The sequence below is a fragment of the Lepidochelys kempii genome, chromosome 7 (genome assembly GCF_965140265.1).
Source record: "Lepidochelys kempii isolate rLepKem1 chromosome 7, rLepKem1.hap2, whole genome shotgun sequence".
NCBI lineage: Eukaryota > Metazoa > Chordata > Testudines > Cheloniidae > Lepidochelys > Lepidochelys kempii.
Window position 1 is genome coordinate 124,991,507 of NC_133262.1, and position 12,791 is coordinate 125,004,297.

Here is a 12,791-nt window from a genome sequence, read left to right on the forward strand (position 1 = left end):
GGGGGTCAGCCTAGATCAGAGGTGGGCAAACTATGGTCCGCGGGCCACAGGGGGAGGGGTTAGATAGAGGGTGGGGTCCCGGGGGGGGAGGTTGGGGGCGTCCCAGGAGGGGGTGGTCAGGGGACAAGGAGCAGGGGGGGTTGGATGGGTCAGGGATTCTGAGGGGGGCAGTCAGGGGCAGGAAGTGGGAGGGGGCGGATGCCAGACTGTTTGGGGGGGCACAGCCTTCCCTACCCGGCCCTCCATACAATTTCGCATCCCGATGTGGCCCTCGGGCCAAAAAGTTTGCCCACCCCGACCTAGATTATCACAATGGGCCCTTCTGGCCTTAAAAGCTACCCATCTATGTCCTGCCCTCCCGTGTAAGTGTTGGGCCGCCTCTGAGCCAACAGCTAAACACTTCAAAAGTGAAACCAAATACAAAAATCACACAGACGCGATTCACCAACCCCCAGCGAACAGCTGCTCGGACAGCAGCATCGGAGCCCTGTGCGGCTTCTCTGGCCGTCGGCCAGCACCCCACTCAGGCAGAAGAGGGGCGGCTTTCTACAGAAGGTCTCAAAGAACGAAAATTAACAGGCCAGGAGAATGTCCCCATCTGTCCATGATGTTCTAAAGCAGTCCAGGCGCCGGGGAGCTCCCAGCGCGGGTTAACACGGTCATGCTGAGGCCGCTTGCCAGGCCCTTCGGCAAAGCCGTCTTGCAGCCGGTCCTGCAGCGCTGCCAAAGGCGTGGGCAGGAGCCCAGGAGGCAGCCTTGCAAATCTCAATGCAAGATTCCGGTGCGTCCTTTTCTCCGCAATGTGAGCCTCTCGGATTCGTCCCCAGAGGGCTGATTCAGAGGCCCCTTGACCTTTCAGTCCTGGTGCAGGAGGAAGAGGCTCTGAGACGGCCTGGACTCTGCCATCCTGTCTAGGCAAGCTCCTAGAGTCCTACCTGGCACAGCCCCAGTCAGTGCTGCCAGCGTACCCGGCTTGCGGCCGCCCTGCTTTTGGAGAGAGCAACGTGACGCTGGAAAGCCAACTTGCGCCATTCTGGCCTTTCTAGCTCCTCTTTCTCTGATGCTCACAGCCTCAGAGACTTTACGGCCAGAAGGGACCATTGTGATCACTGAGTCTGACCTCCTGCATGTCGCAGGCCTCGGGCACCCAGGTCTCTCTTTCCCCCAGTAAAAGAAGAGCAACGTGAACAGGTGACAACCCACCTTGCACACGGCGAAGCTATGACCCCACTGATGCCAGGCTGCGTGAGAAAACCATGGCTGGGATTCCTGGGCCATCAGCTGAGCCACTGTGAACACTGCACAAAGGAAAAATAAACACGAGGACAAAGTTCCTCTTCTGCCCGGCCTTCCTGCTCCGTGACGGCTGCCGATCTGCAAGAGCCGCACACGCTCCTGGGCTGCGGACGCGAGGGGGTGAGTGACACTGACCAGCAAAGGGGAAGGATTTCGCACCCTCCGGAGGTGCTGGTCCGAGAGAATGGAACAGCCCGGCCAAGGGGGGTCTGTTGGACATACGCGGGCTGTTTCTCCGCGGTGCTGACCATCCGCAGCCCCCACTCAGCTCAGTATTTATGGTGATTTGTATCAGGGTCGAGCCTAGGACCCTGCTGCGCTAGACGCTGTACAAACACAGAGCAAAACCTGGCCCCTGCCCCACGGGACGCTTGGGAAAGTCGCTAGAAAGGCCCCAGGAAAGTAACTTTCTTTCCCCCAAAGGCGAGGGAGACCGAATAGAGCCGTGCCGCTTAACGAACGGCCCTGTCCCTGAGCCCCATTTAACGTTCTTAGGCGCACACATCTCTACACAGCAGCGTCCAGGAGGCGCACACAGGGCTTAGAAATACACTGAGCTTTCACGAGAGGCTCAGCTCTCCACCCTCCCACAGCTGCAGCTCCTCTCCTGGCTGGATCCAGACCAGATGGCAGGAGTCCAAGAAAAGAAGATTGGCAGAATTCACAACTCTGCTAGGGAAAAGGCAAGTCACCGGCCCAGATCTCCACTGGCTAAAACCCACGTGGCTCCCCTACAGCTGAGGGTCAGTCCAGAGAGGCGGCTCCGGCATTAGATCCGAGAGCCAAAGGAGGCTAAGGGCTCCCCCAACAGAACAAAGGGACCAATGGGCCATGAAATGCCAGGACAGAAGGCCGCAGACTGGCTGATGACATGACGGCAGGGAAGCAAATAACTGAAGGGCCTTCCTGGGAGAGAGGTGAGAAGGGCTACCTGGGAGATACAGGGCTATTTGCCTTGAGCAAGGGTGGAGCAATCTGGCCTAGTTCATTACCTGCTAATTAAACCCAAAGTTTCCATTGATTATGGGAAGAAGGAGCCAAATGAAAGCAGCCCCCCAGTCTGAAGGTGCAGCACGCTGGGTGGAGTGCTGACGGGGAGCGTGCCCCCCCAGACCCACACATCAGGGCCTCCCTGCCTCAACTTCCCCCGCCACTCCCAGACCCGACCAGCAGAGCAACCCCGGGGACTCTCCTCAAGCTGCACCAGGCAGTGAGAGGGGCTGGGGCCCCCAGTGGCTCTGCATAGCTGTGCCCCATCGCAGACCCCTCCAGACTCAGCCACAGCAGCCAGCTGCGACATTAACTGCCAACAGGGGTCCCCTTGGAGTGCCGGCAGGTACCCCCAGCCTACAGGAAGGTGGCAGGTGCATAGGGCCGAATTCACAGCTGGCAAAAGCAGGAGCAGCTCCACTGAGCCCAATGGGCTTTGACGCACACAGCCCAGCAATTAATGTGGCCCATGGACTCGATACAGGGCCGGCTCCTGGTTTCTCTTGGCCCCATGTGCTGGCAAATTTATAGGGCCCCTACAGCATATGCATCTGATGGGGGGGCAGCTGGCCAGGTGGGGGACTTTGGCAAAGAATTGGCATTTTCCCAGCATGCCCACTCCCTGCCCCCTCCCCACATGGCTCCTGGGGGAGTTCAGGAGACCCCTTCACAGAAGGGCCCCACTGAGGGCAGAGAATGGGGGCAGGCCTGTCCCACTGTTAATACAGCTCCCAGGTATAAATGCCATGTGCCCAAGGCTCGTCAGGAATCGGGCCCCATTGGGCTAGGCTGCCCCATGGAGTTTACCGTCGCCAGTGAGTGGGCTCCAAACAGCTTGTGAGCTGCCGTGCCAAGGAGTGACAGAGCAGAGGGAGAAGTCGGCTGCAGAGAGCCCCAAAGCCTAGGGCGTGGGGCTGGGAAAACCCACAAGCGGCGCCTGCGAGAGATGAGAGCTCTCAGCCCAGCTCAGCCCAGGGCTCCAAGCATGCCAACGGCTCAGTACGAGACGCTGCGCGTGGCAGGCTCTGGGGCAGAAGGGAAGAAAGTCCAAGCTCTTGACGCCGAAGTCCATCGTAAGTGCCAGGGCTGCCAACCACAGGGGCTCTCTGCAGAGGCTGGTGCTGGCTGCAGTCATAGGCGGGATGCTGGGCTGGATTCACTCCACGGGCTGAATGAAGAACATCACCCGTGGGACTGTTTCCAGCTCAGGAGTCAGAGCCCCACGTAGGAGAATGTCTTACGCCCCTGAACAGACGGGGGGGAACTGCAGCGGGAGAGGCACTGAGACCAGCCGCACCCAGAGATGCCAGTGGGCGTGCCTCTCGGGGCTGTCAGCGTCACCCGCTGCCCGTGCTCCGAGCACACGGACGGGCGGGGGGCTAGAGAATGGATGCTGTGGGTCCTGCCGAGCTCCCAGAGGGACGAGCCTGGGGCTGTGCCGGACCAGAGTGTCTGTGCAAACCCAGCCCCGCGCCCCCCGCCCAAAGGCTTAGTAAAGGGCGGTTCAGCCATTAGAGCTTCCCTGTGTCCACAGCTCATGGCAGCCCTGTCACCGCACGGCGTAATCATCACGGCTCTGAGGATCATTACAGCAGGAGACGAGAAAATCCCATTAAAGGGGCGCCCTGCGGTGCTGCTAGCAGGGCCACAGGGCTGCGCTCACACCGGGGCAGGCGCAGGAGGCTGGCTGCCATTCCTGACAAGCCCCTGACCTCATTAGGCTCAATCCCAGTAAATGAATTGGTCTGGGGAAGGACTGGTAATGAGAGGCACCGTTCCAGCATGGGTCTCTCACAGAAAGCGCTCCATGGGACTGTGACAGCCTCATCAGGCCGGCCACACTGAGCCCAGCTAGCCCGGGGTCCTGTCTTCTGACGGGATGGGGCCAGGTGCCCCAGAGGGAATGAACAGAACAGGGAATCATCGCATGATCCATCCCCTGTCACCTGTTCCCAGCTTCTGGCAAACAGAGGCTAGGAACACCCAGAGCATGGGGTTGCATCCCTGACCATTTTGGCTAATAGCTGTTGATGGACAAGACCTCCAGGAACTTATCTAGTTATTTTTTGAACCCTGTTATACTTTTGGCCTTCACCATATCCTCTGGCAAGGAGTTCCACAGGTTGACTGTGTGTTGTGTGAAGCACTTCCTTGTGTTTGTTTTAAACGTGCTGCCTGTTGATTTCATTTGGGCAACCCCTGGTTCATTTGTTATGTGAAGGAGTAATAACACTTCCCTGTTCACTGTCTCCACCCTGTCACGATTTTATTCACCTCAATCACATCCCCTGTAGTCGTCTCTTTGCCAAGCTGAAAAGCCCCAGGCTTTTCAATCTCTCCTCATACCTGAGCTGTTCCATCCCCCTAATCACTTTTGTTGTCCTTCTTTGTACTTTTTCTAATTCTAATATATCTTTCTTGAGATGGGGCCTCCAGAACTGAATGCAGTGTTCACAGTGTGGGCGTGCCCTGGATTTCTACAGTGGCATTTCTGTCGTATTATCTCTCCCTTTCCTACGGGTTCCTACCATTCTCTTAAAGGAGGACTTGTGGCACCTTAGAGACTAACCAATTTATTTGAGCATAAGCTTTCATGAGCTACAGCTCACTTCATTGGATGCATACTGTGGAAAATACAGAAGATGTTTTTATACATACAAACCATGAAAAAATGGGTGTTTATCACTACAAAAGGTTTTCTCTCCCCCCACCCCACTCTCCTGCTGGTAATAGCTTATGTAAAGTGATCACTCTCCTTACAATACAGACTAACACAGCTGTTACTCTGAAACCTGTCATTCTCTTAGCTTTTTTGATGGCCACTGCACATTGAGCAGATGTTTTCAGAGAACTCTCCATGGTGACTCTCCAAGATCTCTCTCTTGAGTGGGAACAGCTAATTTAGACCTCTTCATATTGTATGTATAGTCAGGATGATGTTTTCCAATGTGCATCACTTTGCATTTATCAACACTGAATTTCATCAGTCATTTTGTTGCCCAGTCACCCTGGTTTGTGAGATCCCTTTGTAGCTCTTCGCAGTCTGCCTGGGACTTAACTACCTTGAGTAGTTTTGTATCATCCGAAAATTTTGCCATGTCACTGTTTACCCCTTTTACCAGATCATTTATGGATATGTTAAATAGGACTGGGCCCAGCACAGACCCCTGGGGGACACCACTATTTACCTCTCTCCAGTCTGAAAACTGACTATTTATCCCTACCCTTTGTTTCCAATCTTTTAATCAGTTACCGATCCATGAGAGGATCTTCCCTCTTATCCCATGACAGCTTACTTTGCTTAAGAGCCTTTGCTGAGGGAACTTGTCAAAGGCTTTCTGAAAATCTAAGTATACTATATCCACTGGATCACCCTTGTCGACCCCCTCAAAGAATTCTAGTAGATTGGTGAGGCATGATTTCGCTTTACAAGAACCATGTTGACTTGTCCCCAACAAATTATGTTCATCTATCTATGTGTCTGACAATTTTGTTCTTTACTATAGTTTCAACCAGTTTTCCTGGCACTGAAGTTAGACTTACTGGCCTGTAATTGCTGGGATCACCTCTGGAGCCTTTTGAAAAAGGTCCTGTAGACACCCAGGGCATGCTGGGGCAGCTCTCTGCAGCCATTCACACTCTAAGTCCTCTGCACACAGCCCATGCCCTTCCTTTGTTCCTGTCGCAGATCCAAGCCCGTTAGCAACAAAGCCCTGCACCCAGTGACAGGGCCAGCCCTATGATGCCCCTCACTGGCACCGACAGTCACCCACCCCACACCAGAGTTTGGGAAAGGCTCCAACAGCCCCTCCTGCGCACACACCTCCTCACACTGAAACCAAGGGTCTCCCCTAGACTTACCCCCGAGCTATCTGGGGAGCTGGCGAGCCCCCAGACAGGTGGGGAGTCACAGGGAGAGCGCACACCCCAGCAAAGACTCACAGGGGCCATGCACACCTGAAAGAGTCACAATCCCAGAGTAGCTAGACATTCCTGCTAAAATGTTAACAACCATGACACTTATGCCACTGCCATCATTAGGTTCCAGGGTTATCATTCCATTCTGAGGTGTGCGGGAGTCCCAGAGCTGCTCTTTCCCAGAGCCTGAAGACTCCATGGCCCAGCCCTGTATCGGGATCACAGTCCCAAGGCTAGGCATGTAATATGGATCTCATGCCAAAGCTGTAATTCTGGGGCCAGAGACGTGCACCCCCTCCCCTCCCAGCCCAGACTATGCCGGTGCAGCAGGACTGGCTGTGCATGGAGACTGAGTGCTGACTGGCCAGGGTGGTGTCTGCCTTGTGCCATGCAGAGAAGATTAACTAAAGCAGCCATGTCTCCCATCACTTCCTGCTGGGTCAGCCGCAGGTGGCCAAGGAGCAGAAGGGAAGCCCAGAGGAGTTGTGGAGACATTGAGATGCCCCAAGACACCCATTTCCTGGGAGCCTGGCACCCGGAGCTGATGCACACAAACTAGGGGTCACCAAGTGACAATACTAGGCAGCAGGTTTAAAACGAACACAAGGAAGTGTTTCCTCACCCAATGCACTCTCAGTCAGCCTAGGGAGCTCTTTGCCAGAGGATGTTGTGAAGGCCAAGACTATAACAGGGTTCAAAAAAGAACTAGATCAGTTCCTGGAGGTTAGGTCCATCAAAGGCTATTAGCCAGGATGGGCAGCAATGGTGTTCCTGGCCTCTGTTTGCCAGAAGCTGGGAATGGGCGAGAGGGGATGGATCCCTTGATGATTCCCTGTTCCGTTCATTCCCTCTGGGGCACCTGGCATTGGCCAGTGTCAGAAGACAGGACACAGGGCTCGATGGACCATTGGTCTGACCCAGTCTGGCTGCTCTTATGTTTCACGCACTTTACAAATCTCCCTGCCAGGCTTGCCGGAGTCATCCTCAGCTGAGCTGCACTGGCTCACCCCAGGGCAGGACTTACCCTAGTGCATTCAATGCAGATGAGGCCTCCTCTCCGCCTGGAACAGACTTAGGTCCCCGGCCACCTGGCTAAGTGGGAGCAGCTGAGCAGGCTGCCAGCCAGACACTGGGGCACACCAGGTCTAGGATGGTAATAACTGGCCAAGCAGAGACTTCCTGCTCCAGCCCCCGCCCCGGTTCAGATCCTGGGCAGGGGCCCAGGGCTGGACCCTCAAGCAGACCAGCAGAGCTGCAGGGGCGGAATTCGCACTGGAGGCAGGTCAGGATGGGGGGTACCCCAGAGCTGGGGGGGGCAGGGACAGCAGGTGACTGGGGTGCAGACGGAGGGGCCGGCAGAGCCCAGCTCACAACCCCCAGCAGATCCAGCCCTGGCCCTTCTCTGCCGGTGCTCGCGCAGGGAACACCCCTCCGGAGAACCCAGGACTGCGCTGGAGAAGTGGGGGCGGCCCTCATGGGCTTCCCCCGGGGGGTCGGGGGCTGGCCCGGGCAGGGCGGACCGCCGGGGGGCGTCCACCGGAGGTGCCGGGGAAATTCCCCGAGGACAAAGGGCGACACTGGCTCGCTGGAGCTCGCCCCCCTCCGGACCGGAGCCCCATGTCCTGCCCCGCGGAGCCCGGCTCCGCTCCCGGCCCGGCTCTCGGGGATGCTCCCGGCGGGGAGCGCACTGCAGGCGGGAGGGGGCCGGGCCCTCGCCCCGGGATTTGCAGTTACAGGCCGGGCAGCCCCCCGGCTCGTCTAGACTGGGGGGCTGCAAACTGGGCTGAGCCGGGCCCCCGGCAGCCCCGCTCCGACGCAGCTCAACCCTCCCTGAGACCCCCGGAGCACGGCGCTGCCCTGGGGCTGCCTCGTTGTTCCCATCCGCTGCTGCGCCCGGCTGCCCTGTCCCCGGGGGTCCCATGTCCCACGCGGGGCCCCTCCAGCCCGCTGCCGCCCGCCCCTGGGCTGGGGGTCCCCGGCGAAGCGAGCGGAGCGGCACAGGCTGGCTCGGCCGTGCGCCCCCGGAGCGGACACTGCGCCCCACGCTGGGCGGCGGGGGTTTAATAGGAGGGAGGTTTACTCGGAGCCCCCGTTACCCAGCCAGCCCCCGCGGAGCCAATGGCGTGGGACGGACACCGGGGGAGCCCCGAAAGCCAGAGGTCCGCGGCGGGCTCCGCATGACACAGCGGGGGGACGGGGGCTGGCGCACGTGTGTGCGCGGCTGGAGAGCGCGGAGATCCACGCGTGTGCGCGGCGGGGTCCCGCTCCGATGCCATCCCACAGCCCCACGCGCGGAGACACAGACGCAGCCCCCCCCCCCAGCTCCGTAACAAAGACAATTGGAGGCTGGCTCGGGAGCTTCAGGACAAAAATCCCGGTCTGGCTCCCCCCGCCCCCTTTTGTGCGCCCCGCGCCCGGACTCTCACCCCGCATGGGTCCCTGCAAACCCGCTGCAGGGCGCCTTCCCCGGCCCGCCGGCCCCAGCCCGACCCCACCCATGGGGGGGTCCCAGCCCCGGCCCGACCCGACCCCACCCATGGGGGGTGAGTGGCCGTGACGCCAGGCTGGAAGGGGGGCGCTACAAAAGCAGGCGCCCCAGACACAGGGGCTGCCCCGGGGGCAGGGAGCGGGAGGGGGCACCGGGGCTGCCCCGGGGGCGGGGGCAGGGAGCGGGAGGGGGCACCGGGGCTGCCCCAGGAGCGGGGGCAGGGAGCGGGAGGGGGCCCCGGGGCTGCGCAGGGAGCGGGAGGGGGCCCCGGGGCTGCCCCGGGCGCAGGGAGCGGGAGGGGGCACCGGGGCTGCCCCGGGGGCAAGCAGCAGCAGCAGCGCGGGGGGGTCCGCACTCACAGTCGCTCCGTGTTGCGCGGGATGTTTCTGGGGACGCCCCCGAGCCCGGTGCCGTGGCAGTCCACGCTGGTCCCGCTGCAGGTGCAGGGCGCGGGGCAGCCGGCGGCCCGCACCCCGCACACGGCCGCCCAGGCCAGCAGCCAGCCGCCGGCTCGCCGCCACCTGCCCTGCGGAGCCATGCCGGGCTCGGAGCCGCGCCGCCGCCGCCCAGCGCCCTCCCCAGCCAGCGGCGTCTGAGCGGCGGGCGCGGGGCGCGGGGAACGCGCGAGCTCCGCGCCCCCCGGCCCGGCCGGCTCCGCCCCCGCGCCAGCCCCTCGCCGCGCCCCGCCGAGCGGCCCCCGCCCCGGCCCGCACACAAAGGCGGGCCCGCGGCGGGGAGCTGCCCCCCGCGCCTCCGAGGGGCTCGGGGCCCGCGGGGGTCGCACGCGGCTGGGGGCTGGGGGGGGCAGGCTGGCCGCCGCCCCCCGCGGGGGGTCCAGGGTCTGGGCCGTGTAATGGCCCCGGGCGGAGCCTGGCCCTGCGGGGGCCAGAGGCTCATGGCCTGGGAACAGCAGAAGCGCTGCCCTGAGCCGCCGGCCAGGCCCCTTGCCTGGAGGAACACTGCCTTTGGTTTGGTTTCAACCCGCGGCCTGGCAATGCCCTTGGGTGACCCCGGTTCTCGTGTTAAGGGAAGGGGCAAATAACACTCCCCTGTTCAGGTCTCAGAGCAGCAGCCCTGTTAGTCCGCACCCGCAAAAAGAACAGGAGGCCTTGTGGCACCCTGGAGACTAACCCATTTATCTGAGCACAGTGGAAAATACAGTGGGGAGATTTATATACACAGAGAACGTGAAACAATGGGTGTTACCAGACACACACTAACCAGAGTGATCAGGTAAGGGGAGCTGTTACCAGCAGGGGGGCGGGGGGGACCTTTTGTAGTGATAATCAAGGTGGGCCATTTCCAGCAGTTGACAAGAACGTGGGAGGAACGGGGAGGGGGGATAAACCTGGGGAAATAGTTTTACTTTGTGTAATGACCCATCCACTCCCAGTCTCTATTCAAGCCTAAGTTAATTGTATCCAGTTTGCAAATGAATTCCAATTCAGCAGTCTCTCATTGGAGTGTGTTTCTGAAGGTTTTTTGTTGAAGAATTGCAACTTTTAGGTCAGAGATCGAGTGACCAGAGAGATTGGTTTTTGAATGTTATAATTCTTGACATCTGATTTGTGTCCATTTATTCTTTGACGTAGAGACTGTCCAGTTTGACCAATGTACATGGCAGAGGGGCGTTGCTGGCACATGATGGCATATCATGATTCATGGAGCAGGTCCTCAAAGAATCAATCCTGAAGCACTTGCATGAGAGGAAAGTGATCAGGAACAGCCAGCATGGATTCACCAAGGGAAGGTCATGCCTGACTAATCTAATCGCCTTTTATGATGAGATTACTGGTTCTGTGGATGAAGGGAAAGCAGTGGATGTATTGTTTCTTGACTTTAGCAAAGCTTTTGACACGGTCTCCCATAGTATTCTTGTCAGCAAGTTAAGGAAGTATGGGCTGGATGAATGCACTATAAGGTGGGTAGAAAGCTGGCTAGATTGTCGGGCTCAACGGGTAGTGATCAATGGCTCCATGTCTAGTTGGCAGCCGGAATCAAGTGGAGTGCCCCAAGGGTCGGTCCTGGGGCCGGTTTTGTTCAATATCTTCATAAATGATCTGGAGGATGGTGTGGATTGCACTCTCAGCAAATTTGCGGATGATACTAAACTGGGAGGAGTGGTAGATACGCTGGAGGGGAGGGATAGGATACAGAAGGACCTAGACCAATTGGAAGATTGGGCCAAAAGGAATCTGATGAGGTTCAATAAGGATAAGTGCAGGGTCCTGCACTTAGGACGGAAGAACCCAATGCACAGCTACAGACTAGGGACCGAATGGCTAGGCAGCAGTTCTGCGGAAAAGGACCTAGGGGTGACAGTGGACGAGAAGCTGGATATGAGTCAGCAGTGTGCCCTTGTTGCCAAGAAGGCCAATGGCATTTTGGGATGTATAAGTAGGGGCATAGCGAGCAGATCGAGGGACGTGATCGTTCCCCTCTATTCGACATTGGTGAGGCCTCATCTGGAGTACTGTGTGCAGTTTTGGGCCCCACACTTCAAGAAGGATGTGGATAAATTGGAGAGAGTCCAGCGAAGGGCAACAAAAATGATTAGGGGTCTGGAACACATGAGTTATGAGGAGAGGCTGAGGGAGCTGGGATTGTTTAGCCTGCAGAAGAGAAGAATGAGGGGGGATTTGATAGCTGCTTTCAACTACCTGAAAGGGGGTTCCAAAGAGGATGGCTCTAGACTGTTCTCAATGGTAGCAGATGACAGAACGAGGAGTAATGGTCTCAAGTTGCAGTGGGGGAGGTTTAGATTGGATATTAGGAAAAACTTTTTCACTAAGAGGGTGGTGAAACACTGGAATGCGTTACCTAGGGAGGTGGTAGAATCTCCTTCCTTAGAGGTTTTTAAGGTCAGGCTTGACAAAGCCCTGGCTGGGATGATTTAACTGGGAATTGGTCCTGCTTCGAGCAGGGGGTTGGACTAGATGACCTTCTGGGGTCCCTTCCAACCCTGATATTCTGTGATTCTATGATTCTATATATCACATTGGTGGATGTGCAGGTATACGAGCCTCTGATAGTGTGGCTGATGTGATTAGGCCCTGTGATGGGGTCCCCTGAATAGATATGTGGGCACAGCTGGCAATGGGCTTTGTTGCAAGGTTAGGTTCCTGGGTTAGTGGTTCTGTTGTGTGGTGTGTGGTTGCTGGTGAGTATTTGTTTCAGGTTGCGGGGCTGTCTGTAGACGAGGACTGGCCTGTCTCCCAAGATCTGTGAGAGTGATGGGTCGTCCTTCAGGATAGGTTGTAGATCCTTGACGATGCATTGGAGAGGTTTTAGTTGGGGGCTGAAGGTGACGGCTAGTGGCGTTCTGTTATTTTCTTTGTTGGGCCTGTCCTGTAGTAGGTGACTTCTGGGAACTCTTCTGGCTCTGTCAATCTGTTTCTTCACTTCTGCAGGTGGGTACTGTAGTTGTAAGAATGCTTGACAGAGATCTTGTAGGTGTTTGTCTCTGTCTGAGGGGTTGGAGCAAATGTGGTTGTATCGAAGAGCTGTAGTCAATGGATCGTGTGGTGTGGATGAAAGCTGGAAGCGTGTAGGTAGGAATAGCGGTCAGTAGGTCTCCTGTATAGGGTGGTGTTTATGTGACCAACCTTTGTTAGCACCGTGGTGTCCAGGAAGTGGATCTTTTGTGTGGACGGGTCCAGGCTAAGGTGGTTTTATAGACCCCCCACATGTCCCCCTCCCCTCCTTAGTCATCTCTTTTCCCAGCTGAACTGTACCAGTCTTTTTAATCTCTCCTTGCACGGAAGCGGGTCCATCCCCCTCATCATCTTTGTTGCCCTTCTCTGCGTCTTGCCCAGTCCTAATCGACCCTTTGGAGATGGGGCAAGCTGAGCTGTGGGCCGGGTTCAGGGGTAGGCGTACCAGGGCTCCCTACACTGGCATTAGGATAGTCACTAATTATCTGTCCCTTTCCACCCACTCCACTAGGTCTGGGCACGCCCGAGGCTACACAGGAAGGCTGTGGCTGGAGCAGGAACAAACCCGGGTCTCCGGCTAGTGTCTGGATGTAGAAATTAGGCCGGGGGGATGCAGCTCCAAGAGGGGATTATGTTAGGCCCACTCTGGAACCCCAGATCTGAAC

At 57.8% G+C, this 12,791-nt stretch overlaps 1 protein-coding gene across 1 annotated transcript in view; it reads right to left on the reverse strand.

The window, feature by feature from the left end:
• SLIT1 (slit guidance ligand 1) overlaps positions 1-9,230 on the reverse strand; it is a 137,745-nt gene extending 128,515 nt beyond the window's left edge. Inside the window, 1 exon segment of the mRNA XM_073354611.1 lies at positions 9,052-9,230. Within this exon segment, the coding sequence (XP_073210712.1) occupies positions 9,052-9,230 (179 nt within the window).
• Between the last annotated feature and the right edge of the window lie 3,561 nt (positions 9,231-12,791).